Source organism: Gorilla gorilla, chromosome 17, assembly GCF_029281585.2.
Source record: "Gorilla gorilla gorilla isolate KB3781 chromosome 17, NHGRI_mGorGor1-v2.1_pri, whole genome shotgun sequence".
Classification (NCBI taxonomy): Eukaryota; Metazoa; Chordata; class Mammalia; order Primates; family Hominidae; genus Gorilla; species Gorilla gorilla.
In genome coordinates this window covers 82678019-82701137 of record NC_073241.2, presented here as the reverse complement: position 1 = coordinate 82701137, position 23119 = coordinate 82678019, and the positions used below count along the sequence as shown (strand labels likewise).

The following is a 23119-nucleotide window of genomic DNA, read 5'->3' as shown; positions in this document are numbered from 1 at the left end:
ACCACTGCACTCCAGCTTGGGCAACAGAATGAGACCCTATCTCAAAAAAAATGAACTTTAAAAATAATGATGCAATTTTACATGTGGATTGTACTTCATTTTAACATTGATAAAGCAGTTGAGAATAAATCAATTAAACAGCGTGTTTTATTAGTCTTCTTATTTTCGTCTTCTTTCCTTCTCCAGGCTCAAGATATCTTGTCCTTAAGACAACAAGAAATAAAGGGCTTTACAGCAAAAATGAGACTCTTAATGCATGTGGCCACGTGAGACTTTCAGCAGCTCTAATGCTGATATTCCCAGTATGGGATGAGGCTCCAGAGCTCACCAACATCTGTGAGCACATGTGTGCAGAAAACTCTATAGCCTGATGCTTATTCTAACTTGAGGTTTTATTGCCTGTGATATATTTTGTAGTTACTTTACACGGGCCCTTGTTCGAGACTGTCCATGGTATGCCTTTGCAGAAGCTTAGAGATAGAGGACGCCTTCTACGTGGCACTGACACTTTTATTAATGGAGTTTCCTCAACCTTTGATTTCATTTATTTGTTCTTTGTTCTCCATGACATGTGGAAGCAAAATAAAATAATTCTGCCACTTCCAGAAAAAGTGTTTTCTTTCCTTTTTGAAAAGGGCTGGAATCACGCATTCTTCTTGAACCCCTTAACTGGCTTTTCTCCAATAAGAAAATTCCTCACACAAATTCCAACTTTTAGTATTATTTCAATTCTCAGTTCCTTTAGGATCTGAGTCATCAGAAAATAAAAATTGCCTGGATCACTGGTGCTTTTGAAACCACTTTGGGAATGTCATATGCTAGAATTAATGCAACAAATGCTAAGAAGAATGAAGCTGATAATGACTCCAATGGTTCTTTCTGAACAACTTACTTTCAGTTTATTTGAATTCTTTCACCTTTTCCAGTTTCTGATTGAAAAGCGATTTTTATTTGCCACCTCAGTGGTCCTTCCTTGTGGCCATTAGCTTTGGTAAGAGAATAAGAGCTTGAAAAGACTGACTATAGTATCATTTTGCATGGCCTGATCACAAATGCCAAGCCACCATGGCAATGAGCGGCTACTGGGGATCTTTTACCATAGGCAGGACAGAGATGGTCACCAAAGGAAAATTATGAGACACAGTGGTGCAGCCAAAGTGGCCTGTTTGCTCACAAAGAATCTTGTTGCTAGCAGAGCAAGAGAATAAAGTTAAAATTCCAGACACCCATCTGTTAGCTCTTAGTTTGTAACACGAACCTCAAGTTTTCTCATCCTTCTATATTTGGAGATAACACGTTTGATAGTAAATATTCTCTGGGGTAATTATTTACTCTTTTAGAGAAGTCATGAACCCCTTTGATTATACAATGAATGATATATACTGTCTCCACAGATAAATAAACATATTGACATCTGCCCAAAATTTTGCATTCTACTTTAGACAGATTGTAGACCTGGAAACAATGGTCAAAGATTCAAAGAGACTACAATAGCAACTTTGCCTTAAATAATACTACTAAAATCAATATAGTGACAGTATTTTCTAAAGACCATGACATAACAATTATGAATTCAAAGAACAACTGTATTCTTAAGATAGTCTATGAATGAAGCTTGTACATTTGGCAAACAAACTGCACTAAGTTCACATAAATTTGGGCAGGAGTAGAAGCCACGGGATTCCTCTATTTATTTTATAACCATTTCTTCCAACTCATCCAAATTTCAAACATCAGTAACATCTGACGTTCTCCGATGCTTGCTATCTCAGATCCTCTGTTTTCATTAAGGGGACAATATCTGACAAGTTAAACGACGTCCGAAGGGTGTGAGGGGGCAGATTCAATGTATTAATTAGAGAGGGAACTTGGGTTTTACTTGGAGATTTCAGACATAAGTCTGTGGCAGGGGTTTGGGGAAGTAGTCAAGTGACTTTCCAGGGACTCTGAATAGCCCTACAAATGTGTTGCTTATTGTATTTTGGACTAAGCCTACGCATGCTAACAAATAACCTCCATAAATAGTTTGGATCTCACCATCTTACCCATTTCTTTCTCAGTATCTTGAGCCCTTTCACTCTTATGTACTGCCTTTACAGTCCAACTAACAGAAAAATTCCTAAGGGTGACAAGGCCTTAAATCAGCTATCCCTTTAAGGTCCTGAGGCCCTGGGCATTGCTGGGGTGACCTGGAGGCCCAGCTCAGGAAGACATCACATATGTCACTCAGCCTAATGCAAACCACCCCAGAAGGCCAGCTCTTCCTTGTCATCTTAGTTTGAAAGACCCTGTGTGGAGAAGCAAGTGTCTATTTAGGCATTTGGCAACCTTTATGCAGGGACAAAGATGGCATTGATTTGAGACAAACTGCTCAGGAGATGGAAGCATGGTATCAGGGCACCAAAACCATGATGCTATTGGGAAGGAACAGATTGAGAGATCTATATTCTCTAAGTCCATGTGCAAATTTATAAACTGAATTCCTCCTACTTAATTTCGACAACCAAAGAAATTAAAAAATGCATGCATACGTGTGCAAGTATACATATGTACTTATCAGACTCAGAGGATAATTATTCTCTGAGGATTATCAGAGGATAATGATATGATATATTCATTTTTGTTTCTTTGTATTTTATTTTAGTTTTTCTTTTTTCACCATAAATCAAATACTACTTTGTCAGAGGAAGATTACCAATTTCACTTACCTGTTACAGACCTGGTGGTGGCACTTTCATAAAGAGGAACTCCTTCTCCGGCATTGTTAAAAGCTTTTAGGGAGATTACATAATGGGAACTTGACTCTGGAGAAAAAACAGAAACAATATGAACGTGTTGATATATTTAATGTATCAAAATACTCAAGGCAAACATTTTCCTCAAAACAAATTTCATATAATCTACTTGGTAAATTGTTTAAGAATGAGTGAGTTGGATTCAGAAAGGAAAGTGGCAGTGGGTGGTAGCAGTAGGGTTTTTTGATCTTCCTCAATCCCCATATGAAAACATACTGAACTACTAGGTAGAAAACCGAAAGCATTTATCCGCTTGCTGCAAACCTATGTGATGATGTGGGCCCTCGAACCCTAATATACAAGTGGGTGTGAATAAACAACCGACAGCCTCATCATCTGTTTGTTGTCTGCATCTGTGTAAGAAACATCAAAGGGAAGCATCAAACCTAAAAACAGGATAATTCTAAAATAGGTATCAGCTAATGCTGGAAAGCACAGCAGATCAGTTTCAGAACAACAAATTTAAACACTCAAAACTGACCTGCAAAGTCTCCTCTCTAGCACTGGGCCCAAACTGGGGACAACCTCCTCGGAACTGATGTAAGATATAACCAAGATTGAAACAATATTGATGAAGGGGAGAGAAAGTCCAGATAAAAGTAGGGGAGAAGAAGAACCATGAAAATTCAGAAAGCAAGCTGCCATAGTTTTTAGTCTGTATCCGGAGCTGGCAAGCTTTTGTAGGCCCAGAGAGTAAATACTTTAGCTTTGAATGTCACATTGTTTCTGTCAATTTTTATCTCTGTTTATTTGTTTACAACACTTCAAAAATGTAAGAACCACTCATAATTCAGGGGTCCATACAAGAACAAGACCTGCTCCAGATTCTACTTGTAACCTGTAGTTTGCTGAACCCTGTCTATTGAAAAGAACAGGACGGGGAGCTCTATGTATTGAGAAGAGCTCTCTGAATTTCTGAAAGAACAGAAAAAACAAATTACATAAATGTAAGCAATAAAAATGTATTGAGCATCCTGGCTAACACGGTGAAACCCCATCTCTACTAAAAATACAAAAAATATATATATATATATTAGTCGGGCACTGTGGCGGGTGCCTGAGTCCCAGCTACTCGGGAAGCTGAGGCAGGAGAATGGCGTGAACCCAGGAGGCGGAGCTTGCAGTGAGCCGAGATAGCGCCATTGCACTCCATCCTGGGCGACACAGCGAGACTCTGCCTCAAAAAAAAGAAAAAAAAATATTGAGCTAAACTTCTTTACAAAATTAGCACAAGAAAAAATAAAATAGGAGAATATCATTCCTATAGAAAAGTACAGAAAATGGATAAAAAGTAGAAGAAAACACCCAAGAAAAATAGATCAAAACTGCAATTTATGATTTCAAAATGAACTAAACTACATTAAGAAAATGCCAGATATGAAAAAGTAACATAAATCAGAAAACTCAGAAATGAGGTGGCATAACTCAAGAAATAGATATATGTAAATTAAAAAATTTTAGACATGAACGGTAACTAGATGAATACAAGTCAAAAACAAAAACATAACAAAAGAAATTAAGAAGACTGAAAAAGGATTCAGGAGAAAGTAATAAATATTGAAGTTAGAGAAGGAAGATCTAACGTACAGATAATAGGAGTCCTCGATGAGGAAAATCCAAAGGAAAATAAAAACAGAATAACTAAATAAAAAATCTGCTGATTTAAAATAATGTTTTAGGCATCCAGACAAAAATAATATATGACTTAGAAAAAAAAATTAGATTATCAGGCTTTATATAACGTTTTACGGCAGAAGAGATTAGAGTAACTTTAGATACTCAACATAAGAAAATGTAATTCAAAGTTTTATAGTCAACAAAAATTAACTTTAAACATAAACGGTACAAACTTATCCACTTGCAAGTACTCAGGAATATTGTTCTCTGATTCCCAGAACTACTAGTAAATGAGCTTTAGGCATATACAATGACCAGAAAAGATATTGATTTAATAGCTAACTGGTGAATAAAAATTTAATAAACTAAGACTAAGTTAAAGGAAAGATATTTTATTTTGTAATGGCTAAATGTTTTGATATTATAGATATGGTACAATCATAAAACAAAATTAAAGACTAATGACAGTATATGCAAAGATAAATATTTCAATAATTATTATTGATGTTGACACTTTTATTATTTTGAGACTAATGTAATATGGAATAAAGCAAATGGGTAAACATGAGATATTCTATCATCCCCTCTGTCCCTGAGAACCAGATTCTTGGTGTAGATGAAAAGACCTAGAGATGTAATGCAGAAAAGGTTAAAGTCTGTGTTCCTAAAATTGAATTGGAAAAATAAGTTTGAACTCAAAATTGTACTTTTTCTCTGTTCCAGCTCTGTCTGCTAAAAGATGTCTGGAAACCTGGACTCGGTAGCAATAACCATCCCTAATACACAGACTGCAGTTTGGGGGAAAATTAATTCCTATTAAAAAGAAGCAGCTTCTCACAGAACTGGTTGATTCTTAAAGTAGAAAACATGCCAAATGAACCTGAAATATTTTGACATACTAGATAGAACGGAAGCAACTAATAAAATCATGTCAAATGGGTTCAGTAGTCAATTTGAAGAGACTCCCTCAGACCAGAGATAAGGATAATCTGCAAACAGAAAAGCATAAATGCTGTGATGTATGGAAACTCATCAAATATACATAAATGCATAATTTGATAAAGATATTTTAAAGAATAACAGTTGGTCATTTCTGAGGTTGTGAAATCAGAACATAATTCTAGCTAACAAATAAAAACCAAACAGTAAAATTAAAATATTGCTGTTTTACAGCCCCCATTAATGAATGGATCTAAGCATTAAGCATTAATAATTGCTAAGATAAAATAGAGACAACGAGACAGTATGTGCTTCCTGATGAAAGAACAGACTACTCTCCAGAGTTTTGCCAAAGGGATCAAACCTACTTAGTCTGATCTAGCCTCTAGACCTAAATGACAGATTGCAGAAAACAGAGCAAGGAAACATGGTGAACTTCAATTTATAATACTTCATTAAATTACACATTTGTTGCATGTGGTTTTCTGTATCTGGGTTTTATATCAAAATAAAAAAGCCTTAAAAATGAGTGTGTTTATCTCTGATAGACATCTATAAAAATTGATCTGATTGAGTTTTCTTCATAAAATTTGTATGTGACCTAAGTATTAATGTTAAAGATATTGACACTCTAAACTACATGGATTCAAGAGCTATAATACAGCAAGAAAAATAAAATAAGATTATATCTAATGTAGTCAAAGGGCTTCTATTCAGTGAATTGCTTTCCCTCCAAAAGGGAATATTTCTTTTTTGAAAATGTATGTTATCAAGCTATTTTCCTAATAAGAAAGTAATCGATCAACAAGTGTTAAATGCGCTTTGAGATCCAAGTACTTGGAGAAGATGAATTTCTGTCAGGTTACTAATATAATTCTGGGCAGAGAAAACAATGAAAGACTATGTAAAATTAAACAATAAAGTATGTGATATAGCTTATGAATGCTATACATTTAGAGGTCTGAAAAATTAGTGAGGATTTAGGTCATCAAAGAAGACTTTTGGAATGTATGAACTTTGAACTAGGGCTTGTGAATAAGGGTAGGACTAAGAAGCACTATAGGAGGAAGAAAACATTTCAGTGAAAAAATGGTGAAAATACAATTAGGTAGATCAAAAAGTACACTTTTTTTTCCACTGGGAAATATATTCTTTTGAGTTATTGCACGATGGACTACGTCTGATTTCAAATATATGAATCATCTATGCACCAAAAATGTAAACATTTTTATTAGGCTTGAGCCATTTAAAATTGCCTTTTTTGCAGTTCAAATTCCATTTGGAATTTGAATACATCTCCGTATTTGCATCTATCTAAGTATTTATCAAAAGAGTGAAAAAGTGATCAGAAATTCCAAACTCAAGTGCTTAGGAGGTAGGTGTGTGTGTGTGCATGTGTGTGTGTGTGTGTGTGTGAGTGTTGTTTTTAATCGGAGAGAGAGAGAAAAGAAAAACGGTTAGATTTGGCTACAGTGTATGAGAGCCACTAGGTCAGAGAGGATCTTGGAAAGTATATGATTGATCTAAAGAGTGGAGCCACTATTCAGGTCCAAGACAATATTAGTGTATGGAAGGTAGTCCCAGTTTTGTCAGATTATCTGGAAATCCAGATTTTTATGAGAAATTATCAAATTTTTCAGTGTTGGCAGATAATTTAAATAAATACAATAAATTCCTGTCCTGGAAAATACAATAAATACAATACATTTCCTGTCCTGGAAAAACTGTCTCTCTGGACTGAATCCAAGCCTGTGGTCATTAGTCTATAACCTTGGACAGATTCCTACGTACCCAACTACATGCCAATATACATATAATCCTGGAAAAATAGATACTGAAGTCTGGTCTTCCATAGTCAAGACATCAACCTTTAGAGCAACAACAAACTAGAAACTTTATATGATGTGGTAAGGTGGTGGTGGGGGGGGGGTAAATATAAAAGAATGAAACAGGTGTTTATGCTAGGAGATTTGAAGTGATTGTTTTATATTCACAGTCCAATTTGGATTAGGATTCAAAGAATGTTCTACTTAATAGGAAGCCTTTGACTTCCTAATCAGGGTTAACAGCTGTAGCTTATGGATGGTCAGCATAGTCCATGAGACACTAAATTCATGTCTTCATTTTTCTGTTCCCACCACCCAGATGCTTAATTTATAGCTCCATAGAAAATGCACTCTGTAAAAGCTTCTGTAACATTACTAGATTATTACCTTTCAGTCTTTCAGGGTACATATTATTTCTTTTTTAAAAAAGAAAAAAATTAAAAATACCTTACTTGGTACTGAGAATACAAGATTCTCATTGTATTGGTTTGAATTTTTAACTTAATCTGAAAGACAACATGTCATCTAGCTGTTACATGGATCCTCTTGAGTAGCAGTCATCATTTCTTCATCCCCTAACCCCTATAAATTTGAGGTAACTGTCATTCCAAAACAGACTCTTGCTAATATTGATACCTACCAAATCTCGAGTCATCTGAGTAATGACAGCTTCTTTCACTTGATCTTTAGCCATGGTATAGATCTAGTATGCTAACTGAGTCGAGAGTTTTATAATTTACTACCTGTTGGATTAATGAATTATACTAATCACTGTATTTCACCAATCCCTACTATGCTGTGCACATCTTAGAGAAGATCAACCTTACACTTAAACAAAAAGTGGTAACAGCTTAGCCCCGTAAAAAGTAAACACACTTGCAATGGACTTGTAACTGGTATAAGAATATCCCATAGAGCTAAGAGTCCTGAAGATGTTTTGGCTCAATGTTTTCCTATTGTCAGTTAGTAACTTGAGGCTCAGGTAAGGTCAATGACTTTTCTAAAGTAATGCAGAACTACCCAGGTAATAAAGGCTTGGGAAGACTCCACAACCCCCTTGACTGCCTTTTCCAGGAGCTTTCTTTTATGCTTTTCACACTTTAACTGCTCATAAACATCTTTTGGGGAGTCCAGCCTCTGTATTGTGCTCTTGCCAAACTGCATTCTGGACCTACTGAGGAAACAATAGGATTTTGTTCCAGCCCTGATAAAGTTTGATCCAATAATTGATCTTCCAGAACAAAAAACAATAAATTATTATACATTTATTAGTTAACAAGTGGGCTATAGTGCTTTGATATCCTTTTATATTGTGATGGAGGTATTTTGTTTGAATGTATATGGAAGAGGAAAGATGCTTTAAGCGTGAATTGGGAGCAAGAGAGAATGAGGGTTTTCTCCCAGTATGTAAGAAGGGTGTAATTTACCACTGTACCACTAGAGAGCAATGTGGAACTATTTTCCTGCACATGCTCAGAGCTCTTAAACTTTAAAACCAGTAAATCACAAAAGAATTGCCTAGAATTGCTCCCTCTACAGAAGCATCAAATGAGTTAAACACATTTAATATTATCATGATGATTCCAAATGAATTAATCATTAATTATGGCCAGACCCCATTGTGCAGGAATACACTTAGTGACAATCATGACAGTAAGTGTATTTTTTTGTACTTGCTAAAATGTTGCAAATATATAGGCTTAACAATTTATCAGTTGCCTCTGCAAAATAAAGCTCAGCAGTATTTTCTTCTTTGAATTTACTGTGATTTAATCATCCTGAAATAATTTGAAAATAAATTTCCAAATAATAATTTGGAAGTCCACGGGAATTCTTTTAAATCAAGAATATTCTGGGTTATTTAGCAGATTTGAAATTATTGATCAGATTTTCATTATTGTTTGGCCAACCTTTCTTGTAGAACACCTCAGTTTGGGATAAAGGAAACTGAAGAAATATTTAGTAACTCGTTGAGCATCCAAAATAGATGGCTCTTGGCCAGTATATTCTCTGTGGCCAGGAAAGGAGAAAATAAATGCACATTTGTTGATCACAGAGATTGAAAAAGACAAGAAATGGGTAATCAGGAAAAGCCTGGGTTCTCCTTCCCCTGAGACTTGGTAGGTGAGAGACCCATTATTCTAAGAGCTTTTTTTGAGGCTTCCCTGAAGGTAAGAGATGAATGTCTCTCTCTGGGGCTGAGGGAATGAATCAAGAAACCTGTAGACAGCTCTTCAGGGCTAGACCAAGATGCTGTACTTGGCGACAAAAGCTGGGGAGAACATCATTATTTTTAATTAATATTTTGTGTGAATTAAATGCCAGTGGCACGTGCCAGATTGACAGCCCAGAGTCCTTTATTCATTACAGATTATATACTTCACTCACTGGCCTCATCCATGCCAAGTTCTTGTCGGGGCCCACTCTGCATGTTCCTGCATCTTTTGCCCTCTCTGTTAGCACTGCCAACAAGTCAATTAGAGAAAATTAGAGTGGTAGCTGCTTTGCTAACGCAGATACCTGCTCATTGCAATGAACCAGGGCTTCCACATTCACAGAATATAGGCCATGGGATTGCTGTCAGATGGTAAATGTTACTGAATACCTTTGACCCCACTGGACCCAAACTGTTTAATTAAATGTAGTGGGTGGAGAGAAAATATGGATGATTGCATTGGTGTCTTAAAAGGATGAGCAACACGTATTTCAGAAAGATGCAATTTGTATAATGCATTCACTTCTACTTCATTACATATACTCCTTTATAAACGTAATTAATAGCTAATCTAACGGCATCCTGATAAAGATTTTTCTTTTCTAGAAATACTGTCCAAAGAATGGTCAGTTTTAACATGTTTTCTCATTTATCAGTCTTGCAGATACCAGCTACTCACCTACTCAGTGTGAGAAAGTATTTGACTCCAAGGAAGAAAAATTAGGGTACATTTTCAATCTTCTACTAAAGTGTATTACCGGGAAGAAAATCAGGTAAAAACATGCTTAGTGAGAAATGTTTCAGTGCTGGGCAGATAGAAGGTGCTTAACAAATATTTGTTGAATTGCTGAATGTATGAGACACAGAAAGGCTAAATTATCTACTGAAAGGCTAAATTATCTACTGAAGGTTGAATAGCAAGTCCCTAATCAATTTGATCATGGAACTCAGATTTCCTGATCCTAAACTGCACATACTGATGCCAGTAGGTGTGTGAAAAAATGAATCCAAAGATATTTTATAATATTTTCCTCTCTCACTTGCGTATTCACATTCAATCTTCATCCTTCCATTTGTTCATTCAAAGGGACACTCAACAATTGCCATTGAACATCTTCTGTAAGATATATTATGTATTTTATAAGCTCTCTAGAGTACATAAAGATTAAAAAACAAAAACAAAAACCATTATTTTCCCTAATGAACCTTTTAATAAAAAAATTGTGTTGGAGGTTTAAAAGAAAATCAGGGTCCGGCTCACACCTGTAATTCCAGCACTTTGGGAGGCTGAGGCAGGTGGATAACCTGAGGCCAGGAGTTCGAGACCAGCCCGACCAACAGGCAAAACCCTGTTTCTAATAAAAATAGAAAAATTAGCTGGGTAAGGAGGCACGTGCCTATAATCCCAGCTACTGTGAAGGCTGAGGCACAAGAATCACTTGAACCCAGAACGCAGAGGTTGCAGTGAGCTGAGATTGCGTCACTGCACTCCGGCAACAGAGCCAGACCCCGTCTTAAAAAAAAAAAATTAATTAATTAAAATAAATAAATAAATCAGAGCAAAGCCTTCTGGAATCAGAGAGCATTCTCTGTGAAGGTGGCAGTTTTGCTGAATCTTTTGATGAACAATGGCTGAGAGAAAAGAGTGAAACAAGCAAATGCAAGGGCACAGTTCATTGTGGATGCATCATGCATATTAGAATCAAACTTGAAGACAATAATAACAGCAACTCCTCCTCATTCTCTTTTTCCTAATAGTAACATTTGTTGGATGCCTAATTAGGCCTTTTAACTACCTCCCATCCCTTACTTCATTTATTTCTCACCTTAATCCAGTGTGACATACAGTAAGGACTCCATAAATATTTATTGAATAGATGAGTGTCCTCTTTTTATAGGTAGGTGATTGCTATGGTTTGTTTGAATGTGTCCCTCAAGGTTCACGCGTTGGAAATTTAATCACCAGTGCAAGAGTGTTGTGAGGTGGGACATGTAAGAGGTGATTGGTCACAAGGGCTCTGGCCTCATGAATGGATTAATGCTGCTATTGTATGAGTGGAATAGTTATTGCAGGAGTGGGTTCCTGTTGAAAAGGATGAGTTTGGCCTTCTTCCTCTCTCTCTCTCTCTCTCTCAAATGCATCTTTTCTTGTCCTTCTGCCTTCCACCATGGGATAATGTAGCAAGAAGTCCCTCACCAGATGCAGCAGCTCCTTGTCCTTGGACTTCTCAGCTTCTAGAATTGTGAGAAATAAATTCCTTTTCTTTGTAAATTACCCAGTCTCAGATATTGTTATAACATCACAAAATAGACTAAGAAAGTGGTATCATGTCTAATTCTTAAAGCTCAGCCTTGTATCCTCTGTGTTATCTACCTTTTATAGAACAAGAGATGTGAGTTGAAGAAGATTTTAAACAAGTTTCAAACTGCACTTTTAGGGAAATTGATTCCTCAGAACTAGGCAGTCCAGGGAAAGTGGAAAAGATATTGAAAGTAGGAATACTACAGAAGCTATTGCAATTGTCTGGGCAAAGACCACAGGGGCCTGAACTGAGGTGGTATAATATAAATTAAGAGCAAACAATGGATATGAGTAACATAATTTGTTACTCAATGAAGAAAGGGAAAAATCAAGAGTGACTCTTAAATTTTGAGTTTGATAATGAGATAAAGTTATTGCTAGTATAAGGAAGTCAAGAGGGGAGAAAAGAAATTTCTGCTGTCATATTTAATATAGGGAAGAAAGGGCAGCATAGCTAAAGATGACTGTCTGCCTTGGGCTCCGGTCATGGTGTAAGAATTGTATAAAAAAACCTGTGGTATGGTGGCCTCTTTCTTTGGAGCTCAGGAAAGCAGCACGTGTACTCCAGACACTCTTCCAAATAATTGCTTCCCTATTGTTACCACTGAATTAACTAGATGTCTTAGGGTTCTTTAGACTCAGACTGGAGATAAGCTGCTTAGAATTGTTGGCTCTACGTTGGTGAGTACTACCAAATTTATATGATAGCTTTCATCATCACACTTAGAAAAAGCAAACTCATGCATACTGTGCTTTGCTTTTTGTTTGTTTATTTTTACATATTTATTTATTTATTTTTGAGACAGAGTTTTGCTCACTCGCCGGGGCTAGAGTTCAGTGGCGCTATCTTGGCTCACTGCAACCTTTGCCTCCTAGGTTCAAGCAATTTTCCTGCCTCAGTCTCCCGAGTAGCTGGGAGTACAGGCACCCACCAACATGCCCGGCTGATTTTTAGTAGAGACAGGGTTTCACCGTGTTGGCCAGGTTGTTCTCGAACTCCTGACCTCAAGTGATCCGCCTGCCTCAGCCTCTCAGAGTGCTGGGATTACAGCCACACGCCACCGCGTCTGACTTGATTTTTAAAATAATATTTGTATCAATTATCTCAACAATGTTAGAAAATAGATAGAGTAGGAATGATCATCCCTATTTTAGAAATGGCAAGGCTGAGGTCCAGTTGCAATCAACTCATCAAAAAAGATACAGGTAAGACCCGAGTGCCTTTTTAAGTTCAGGTTTTCTCCTCCATAGTGTCAGGAGTAGAAGGTCTGAGTTTTCCTCTGAGCCATTATGCAGAGCAGCCTTTGGTCACCAATTAGAGCAAAATAAACATTCCTTACCTGCTCCAGTTGGTAAGCCGTGTTTTGGCAGAGAGCCCTCAGAGTCAGAGAAATGACTGAATAAATGCTTAGATTACAAAGCACTACAAGCAGCTCACAAACGGAGCACTTAATGAAATGATTTTTCAGTAAAGCTTTACATCAGAAAATTAACCAGAGACCTTATAACCAAACACACATGTTTTCCTCTTTTTGTTCACATTTCTCAAAAAAAAAAAAAAAGAATTAAATATAAGGTGGTAACATTGTATGATCACCTAAGGACTCAATTATTAAGAAATATAAATATTGTTCATTTAGTTAATTCAAGCAAACAAATCATTATTTTAAAAAGTCAGTCAAACTGACTCTTTAGCACAAAGAGAACAAAATAAAACAAAATGAGTTTAGTCAGGAACAAAAAGAGGAAGCATATCTTTTTATAGATGTTTGCAATTCCTTCCTCTCTTCCCATTTCCTTTCTCCTTTTACTTTACTTTCTGGTAGCCTTCTCTTTCTTAATCTCCATATTCATTCCTTTGGGTTTCTGAGTGAGGGCAAGGGATCAAAGACATAGTAGAGCATTAAAACAGAAGACATGAACAGAAAGAATCATAAAGATAAAGATACAGAGAGGCTAGGAAGGAAGATCAGAGGTTACTATGTGAACTTGAGTCCCTGTTTATGAGCACTTCCTGCACCAGATGTCAACCCTGAAGTGCTCTGATGCACTTATCTTTGTAGGAACCCTGAAAGGTAGGCACAGTGATTGTCCCCATCCAGGAGATGAGAAAACCACAGAGCTCAGTAAGTAGCAGTGCTCAGATTCCAAGCCAGGTCTGTCCTACTTTCCAATCCACCCATGGGTCACTGCAGGATAAACACTGAGTAAGACAGCAAGTAGGCCCAAATGGTTTACACTCTCTTTGAAATGCAAAAGTGGAAATAATGACAAGACAGAAATAATCTGGAGGCTTTACCATACCTCACTTTAAGAAGAGTGCAGATTGCATTTTTAACTCTTTAGTAACAAATATTAACCAACATTAAATTTTCTCCTAACATCACAGTATGTTAACATATGTCATGGTGACTATCTTTTATACTTTTATTTTGCCTTTTCACTCAACAAGTGTCTGAGACTTTGTGTGTATGTGTGTGGGTACGTGTATGAATACCATTTAATTTTCTCCTAACATCACAGTATGTTAGCATATGTCATGGTTGACTATCTTTTATATTTTTATTTTGCCTTTTCACTCAACAAGCATTAAGACTTTGTGTGTATGTGAGTGTGTACGTGTGTGTATGAATGTGTGCATTGAACTAGCCTGCTCAGGTTCTTGTCTTCAACGGGTGACATCTTTTGTTACCTAAATGCTAACCTAATCACCCAGCATGCCAGTTAGATGATGCTCACACAAATAATACACAGTTTCATGCATATATGTGTGTATTTATTTAAAATCATGGATGTCATCTATTTGTGCACTGTTGCTTCTGCTTTTTTCATTATTCAGAGGCTAAGTCCCAATTAAGGCAATCTACTAAATACTATAAAACAGCATTGCCCCATGGTACTTTCTGTGATGATGAAGTTTTCTGTATCATTGCTGTCCAATGTGGTAGTCACTGGCCACATGTGGCTACTGAGTACTTACAATGTGAGTAGAAGAAATGTGGATCTATTTTTTTTTTCATTTCATTTCATTCATTCAAATTTAAATAGCCATATATGGACAGCAGCTTCCATACTGGACAGCACACCTACATAAAAGCTCTGTTTACCTTTGCCTCCCATGGCGTTGCTGTAGTTGCTACAGCCTGTGGACAATGCCAGGGGCAGATGAAGCAGATTCAGTGTAAAGGATTCCTGTTGCTATTTCTCTGTTTTATATTCAAATGTAAAGTAAGTCAGTACATACACATACTATGACTTTATAGCATGGGTAGGAATTTAATAGTTTGCATACATATATCACACTTGAAGATAACAAAAATAAAGCATTTGCCTTATCTCATTCAATTCCTTCTATATGACCTAATTAATTTCTCTCCTCATGGCAATGGCAATAAGATTGCCTCAGTTGATGAAACTTTCAAAAACTCATGATTTTCAATTCTGTGCTCTAAAATTTGGGTTTGTTGTGCATTTGAGTATATACTCAACTCATGAACACATGAGTAGGTGGAAAAAAATTGTAACTAACAAAAAGGGACATTAAATTAATGATAATTCTAAGATGACAGTAAAACTGAACTCATTTTTAACCTTGTGCTTTAATAAAACATGATGAAATGAAGTTAGAATAATTATGTAAAAATAAACAACTGGTAAAGAATAATAACTACAATAATGAGTCGTACAAACAATATAGCATTAGGACATGTGATTATAAACAAATATAGCTTCTGGACAAAGTTCTCAAGACAATCAAGTAGCATTTTAGTTGCTCACTTGGATTATTTTGGGGGAGTAGAGGAGAGAGAGGGGATAAAAACAGAAAAAATTAAATGGACTTAACATAAATGAGTCAAGAAGCTACCAAATGTCAGCATCCGCAGGAATATTCAGTAGATCTATTCATAGTAAAATTCATGGTAAAAATTACTATCCACATGAGGAAACCAGAGAAATCAAATGCACAAAAGACTTATGGGTCCCAGAAAAATACATTCAATTATAACATTATTGGTGTATATTTGTATTTTAATAAACAATTTTGTGCATGATTGCTTTAAATTGACCTAGTTTTTAATACAGCTGCATGTTTGGAAAATTCTGATAAAGGAAAGCAAACAAAAGAAAATGATGAATAGCAACTTATTCATTTGTGGAGAGGCAAACATGTGGTTAGGCTCAGCTTTCTGTAGCCTTTTGTTTAGTGAGAAGTGGGAAGCAGATATGAAGCCAGAGAAAAATACAGAGATGCAAACTTAAAAGGGGCTACAAACCCAGAAAGGGTTATGACTCTAATGAAATCACATGGTCTCTGACTTTCAGTGGGAATTACAGAGTTCTAAGGATCAAGGCCCAGAAGTACAGAATTATTTCAGGACAGATTTCTCCCTAAGGAGGCACAAGAGAGTGGGAAGGCCATGGAATTGGGATTAGACACACCAGCATTAGAAGTGAATTTTCAACTACTATTCTTGAACAATTTTTTAACTTCTCTAGGTTTCATATATGCTTATCTTCTGTAATTTGCAAATGTAAATTATATCACTTTATTTAATACATATATAGTTGATTTTTTTTAACTTTTAGGTTCATGGGTACATGTGCAAGTTTGTTATATAGGTAAACAGCGTTCATAGGGGTTTGGTGTACAGATTATTATTACCAGGTAATAAGCATAGTACTCAATGGGTATTTTTTCTAATCTTCTCCCTCCCCCTACCCTTTACCCTCAAGTAGGCCTCAGTGTCTGTTGTTGCCCTCTTTGTGTTCATATGTTCTTATTGTTTAGCAAACACTTATAAGTGAGAACATGTAGTATTTGGTTTTCTATTCCTGTTAGTTGCTTAGGATAATGGCTTCCAGGTCCATCCATGCAGCAAAGGCCATATCATTCTTTTTTATGGCTGCATAGTATTCCATGATGTATATGTACCACATTTTCTTTATCCAGTCTACCATGGATGGGCATTTAGGTTGATTCTATGTCTTTGCTTATTTGAATAGTACAACAACGAACATACACACACATGTCTTTATGGTAGAACAATTTATATTTCTTTGTGTATATACCCAGTAATAGGATTGCTCAGTCAAATGGTAATTCTCTTTTAAGTCCTTTGAGGAACTGTCACATTGCTTTCCATAATAACTGAACTAATTTACACTTTCACTAACAGTGTATAACTGTTTCTTTCTCTCCACAACCTCATCAGCATCTGTTATTTTTTGACTTCTTAATGATGGCCATTCTGACTGGTGTGTGACAGTATCTCATTGTGGTTTTGATTTGCATATTTCTAATGATTAGTGATGCTTAGGATTGTTTCATATGCTTGTAGGCTGCATGTATGTCTTCTTTGAAAAGTGTTGTTCATATTATTTGCCCACTTTTTAATGGGCTTTTTTTCTTGTAAATTCTGGACATTATAATTATAAAATAGTTGATGTAATATTTTAAAACAACTAGATATTGGGTTAACATTCAATAGAAGGTATTTGTTTTATTATTATGATCTGTACTGGCTGACACTTCTTATAACAATTCATTATAAATTTAATTAAAGTTTTGTTCATTTTCTTTTTATTTTAGGGCCCTAATTTATCTCTGGTGCCTATTCTGTCTTTTAAAAACCTGCAAGAACCATCATCCTAGGGTAGCTGTGACCAAAAACGTTTTTTCTTTGCCACTTCCATGCCTATGCAATAACACTGAGAATAACTGTTCCTCTGACACTTTGCAGATTACAAGAGGAAATGCAATCATGCTTTTGACTAGTGATAATATTTTTCTGACACTCACCAGTCCCACTTCTTTGAAAACTGTGGACTGGGATTATACTTCTGACAAGATGAACTAGCCCTAGAATAACTTTAGGTAAGAGATGTCTCTGCTGTTTACTCCCAACTATTTTGAGTATATAATTTAAGGGAGAAACACAGTAAAAAATAAGCTGCAAATAGACAGATGATCTTGTCATTTTTAGACTTTTCTTTAAAAAATACCCTGAAATGTTACTTTATAACTTGTTGCTCATCTTATTTATAAGATTTGGCCTTGAATCACTGTGGTTGTATTAAACCAAATCCACTGATAAAATATTTCTATCAATAAAGAAATTCAAAAGGTCATGCTATAATTTCTAAAAGACTTTGCCAACAATAATTTCCAAAAAATATTGTTAACAGCAGTATCACTGGTAGAAGTGTTTAGTATTCTAAGAAAATATCTCAGATGAGAGAACATCACTTGTTTCAGTAAATTTTTTTTTTGTTGGTTAAGCATGAATCATAAGATAAATAAGAAAATAGAGGACTTAACAAAACAAACCAACTAGATTTAACAGGCATATGTAGAACACTCTAACAACAACAGCATACACATTCTTCCCATTTTCCAGGATAGGCCATATCCTATTAAGTAAGTTTCAATAAATAGTGAGAGATAAAGATCATATAAAGTATCTTCTCTGGCCGCAATGGGATGAAGTTATAAATCAATAACAGAAGTAAAACTGGAAAATCACAAATGTATGGAAATTAAATAACACAATACACTCTTAAACAACAAAGGAAATTAGAAAATACATGGAATCAAGTGAAAATAAAAAGATAGTGTACCAAAACACATGAGTTGCAGCAGAAGTAGTGCTGGGGTAAAGTTTACAGCTGTAAATGCTTAAATTAAAAAATAATAAACTAAATCCAAAGCTAGAAGGAAGGAAATAACAAACACTAGAGCAGAGATAAATAGAGAATAGGAAAATGGAGAATGCCAATGAAACCCAAAGCTAGTTCTTTGAAAAGATAAACAAAACTGGCAAACCTTTGGCTTGATGAACTAAGAAAAATAGAAGACTCAAATTACTGAAGTGAGAAATTAAAATGGGGATACCATTCCTGATTTAAAGATATAAGAAGGATTACAACAGAGTACTAGAAACAACTGTACATCAACAAATCGGATAACACAGATAAAATGGACACATTCCTATAAACATACTACCAACCAAGACTAAATCACAATAGAAAATCTGAATAGAACTGCAACTATTTAGGAGATTTAATCACTAATCAAAAATTCCCCAACAAGTAAAAGTCCAGGACCTCACGGCTTTATAGGTGAATTCTACCAAACATTAAAAAAATTAGTACCAGTTCCCAGAGTGTGATATTCCCCTTCCTGTGTCCATGTGATCTCATTGTTCAATTCCCACCTATGAGTGAGAATATGCGGTGTTTGGTTTTTTGTTCTTGCAATAGTTTACTGAGAATGATGATTTCCAATTTCATCCATGTCCCTACAAAGGACATGAACTCATCATTTTTTCTGGCTGCATAGTATTCCATGGTGTAGGGGAGGGGGGAGGGATAGCATCGGGGGATATACCTAATGCTAGATGACGAGTTAGTGGGTGCAGCGCACCGGCATGGCACATGTATACATATGTAACTAACTTGCACAATGTGCACATGTACCCTAAAACTTAAAGTATAATAAAAAAAAATTAGTACCAGTTCTTTTTAAAATTTTTCAAAAAACTGAAGAGGAGGGAACACTTCCTAACTCACTCTATGAGGCCAGCATTTTCCTACTACCAAAGTCAGACACAGACACTATAAAAAAAGAGAGCTACAGACCAATATCTCCTATAAATATTTATGCCAAAATCCACAATAAAATACTAGCAAACCAAATTCAGCAGCATATATTATATTAAGGCCAAGTGAGATTTATTCCTGGAAGGTAAAAATGATTTGACGTACAAAAATTAATCAATGTAATCCACCAGACTAATAAAATGAAGAAAAACCACCACATCGTCAACTGATGCAGAAAAAGCATTTGACAAAATTCTACACCCTTTCAGTAGAAATACTCAACAAACTAGGAATCAAAGGAAATTATCTCAACATAATAAAAGTCATATATGAAAAAGCCACAGCAAACACAATGCCCAATGGTGAGACTTTTCCTCTAAGATCAGGAAAAAGACAATGATGCCCACTTTCAACACTTCTACTCTAATAGTACTTGAAAGTTTTAGTCAGAGCAATTAGGCAAGAAAAAGAAATACAAGGATTCTGAACTGGAAAAAAAAGGAGTAAAATTTTATTGTTTGCAGATGATAAAGTTTTATGCATAAAAAACCCTGAGGTTTCGCAAAAATAACTTTTCAGTTTTTAGCTAAAATCAAGTGTGAAGATTCTACAGAAACACGTACAAAAAACCAAAACACCTTTTAGAGCAAATACACGAATTTAGCAAAATAGTAAGATATAAAGTCAACACAAAAAATCAGTTGTGTTTCCATACAATAACAATGAACAATCAGAAAAAGAAATTACAAAAAGCATTCAATTTATAATAGTACAAAAAATAAAATCCTTCAAAATTAACTGAGCCAAGGAGATAAAAGACTTCTATAGTAAAAACAATTAAGCATTGCAAAAGAAATTAAAGACTTTAAATAAATAGAAACGCAGCCCTTGTTCACGTACTAGAAGAACTATAACATTGTTAACAAGTCAGCACAACCCAATGTGTTCTACAGATTCAATGCAATCTCTATTAAAAATTCTAGTGATTTTTTTTAGAACAGAAAACTCATCTAAAACTCATATGTAATCTTAAAGGAGTCCAAATAGCCAAAACAATCTTGAAAAAGGAGAATAAAGGGGAAGACGCATACTTTTTGATTTCAAAACTTACTATAAGGCTACAGTAGTCAAAATAGTGTGGTACTAGCATATATACAGTGATATAAATCAAAAGAATAGAATAGGGAACCCAGAAATAAATCCTTGCGATATACAGTCAAATAATGTTGACAAGATTTCAAGACGATTTAATGGAGAAAGGACAGTCTTTTCAACAAATGGTGCTGGGAAACCTGGATATTCACATGCAAATGGTTGAAGTTAGACCCTTTTTAATACCACTACAAAAAATCGACTCAAAATGGTAAAAGATTTAACTGTCAGATTTAAGACTATAAAACTCTTAGAAGAAAACATCGGGCAAAAATTCATGATGTTAGATTTGGCAATGTTTTCTTGGATATGACACCAACAGAAGAGGTAACAAAAGGAAAAATAGGCAATTTGCCTCTGACTTCATAAAATTTAAAAACATTGTACATCAAAATAAAGTATCAACAAAGTAAAAAGATAACCTATACTATAGAATAAAGTGTTTGTAAATTATATAGCTGATAAAATATTAATATCCACAATACATAGTGAACTCCTAAACTCAACATCAAATACAAACAGCCTAATTCAAAAGCAGAAAAAGGGCATGAATAGACACTTCTCCAAAGAGGATATACAATGGCCAATAAGTACAAGAAAAGAGTTCAACATCCCTAATTATTAGAAAAATGAAAATCAAAACTACAATGAGCTACCACCTCATACTTATCAGGATGGCTGCTATTGAAAAGAGGAACACTAAAAACAAAACAACAAGTGTTGGCAGGGTTGTAGAGAAATAGGAACCCTTGTGCACTGCTTGTGGGAATGTAAAATAGTACAACTGCTATGAAAAACAGTATGGTAGAGCCTCAAGCAATTAAAAATAGAATTACCATATGATCTAGCAATTCCATTTCTGAGTATTACACTCTCAAACCTTAAAAGCAGGTATGAGGTACAATATATAATGGAATACTATTCAGCCTTTAAAAAGAAGGAAATTCTGAGGGCATTGTTGCATGCTTTAACACAGATGAATCTTCAGGCCCTTATGCTAACTGAAATAAGCCAGTTACAAAAAGGTAAATGCTATATGATTTCACTAATATGTGATGTATAGAGTAGTCAAAATCATAGAGATGGAAATTAGTGTGGTGGCTACCAGAGACAGGGAGGGAGGAGAATGGGCAGGTGTCATTTAATGGGTATAGAATTTCAGCTTTACAAGATTAAAAGAGTTCTAGAGATGTATGGTTCGATGGCTGCGCAACATTACAAGTGTGTTTAATGACATTGAGTTGTATACCTTAAAATGATTAAGATGATAAATTTTATGTCATGTGAATTATACCATAATTAAAAATGGAAAAAAATGATATCTATGTAGGACTTATGTAAATACCACTTCTATACTTTGTTATATTTCAAAACTTCCTGGGTGCTCTTAAGACTAAGGAAATTTCAAAAATATTGTAAAAATATATTAAAGAACTCAAATCCTAAGGAGAGCACTCTTATTGTTTTGTTGTTTTTCAAGAATTTTATTTTATTGAACATCACTTGAAATAAGAGGGCTATACTCATTTTTTCTTTGAAGCATAAGCTGTTCATCTTACACTGTAATTATTATAAGATAATGTGGCTCAAAATAAAAATAATAAAGTGGAGAAGACACATAATTAGAGAAATATATTTGAACAATATTGTAATAATTTCAAAAATGAGTTAAAACATATTTTTCAATGATGAATCTTCACATACTTGTCCATTCTTGTGTGCAATACAATAAATAATGGCATAAACTGTGTCAAAAACATATTTTATTAGTTAGGGTACAGACAAAGCTGTGACAATAAAGAAACACCAAAATGCAGCAGCTTAAATAAAACAGAAATGAGCATTCCAGTGTTGGTCATGTGACACTGTTATCCCCTGTGGCTTCCATCTCTGGGTGTAAGTCCTTGTCATCTCCCAGCTTGCAATAAGAGGGAAGGACCCTGAGTGCTCACACGTTCTATTGCATTCTGTGAGTGGGCAAGGCTGGAGGATGGCATTGTCACCTTTGCTCACCTTCACTGGCCAGAACTCAGTCATACAGCCATGCACAACCATAAAGAAGGCCATGAAACCCATTTTTAGCTGGGTGGTTACGTGTCTTGTTAAAACTCAGATAGGTGAGTCTATTATTAAAGTAATTGCTTTTGGAGGAAATCAAAAGAGACAATCCATGGAAAATTTCTTCCAGAAGAGGAGATAATTTCCAGGATGTTTCAGAATCTGATAACTGTTTAGACATGCTATCTCCTTTAATGAACATCCCACCAGGGAGAAATGAGTGTCCTTATTCACAATGAAGTCATGGGCCATTTCTTTATTTTATTTTATAATATTCTTAGTGCCTACCATTCTTTCTGGCATATAGTAAGAACTTAAAATGATTTATTCACTGAATGAAAAAATTACTAGCTAAATGATGAAATTTAAAGGTAAAAAAATGATATTAACATATTAAGGGCTGGGTGCGGTGGCTCACACCTGTAATCCCACCACTTTGGGAGGCTGAGTCGGGCAGATCACCTGAGGTCAGGGGTTCTAGATCAACCTGGTGAAACCCCGTCTCTACTAAAAACACAAAAATTAGCTGGTCATGGTGGCGAGTGCCTCCAATCCCAGCTACTCAGGAGGTTGAGGCAGGAGAATCACTTGAACCCAGGAGGCGGAGGCTGCAGTG

At 35.5% G+C, this 23119-nt stretch overlaps 1 protein-coding gene across 3 annotated transcripts in view; it reads right to left on the bottom strand.

Annotated features, from left to right (window-relative positions):
• Nucleotides 1-23119, bottom strand: part of DCC (DCC netrin 1 receptor) — a 1206401-nt gene that overhangs the window by 147152 nt on the left and 1036130 nt on the right. For all 3 annotated transcript variants that reach the window (XM_019014295.4, XM_019014296.4, XM_055367978.2), the window contains exon 16: nucleotides 2709-2804. In XM_019014295.4, the coding sequence (XP_018869840.3) occupies nucleotides 2709-2804 (96 nt within the window). The remainder of the gene's footprint in view (nucleotides 1-2708; nucleotides 2805-23119) is intronic.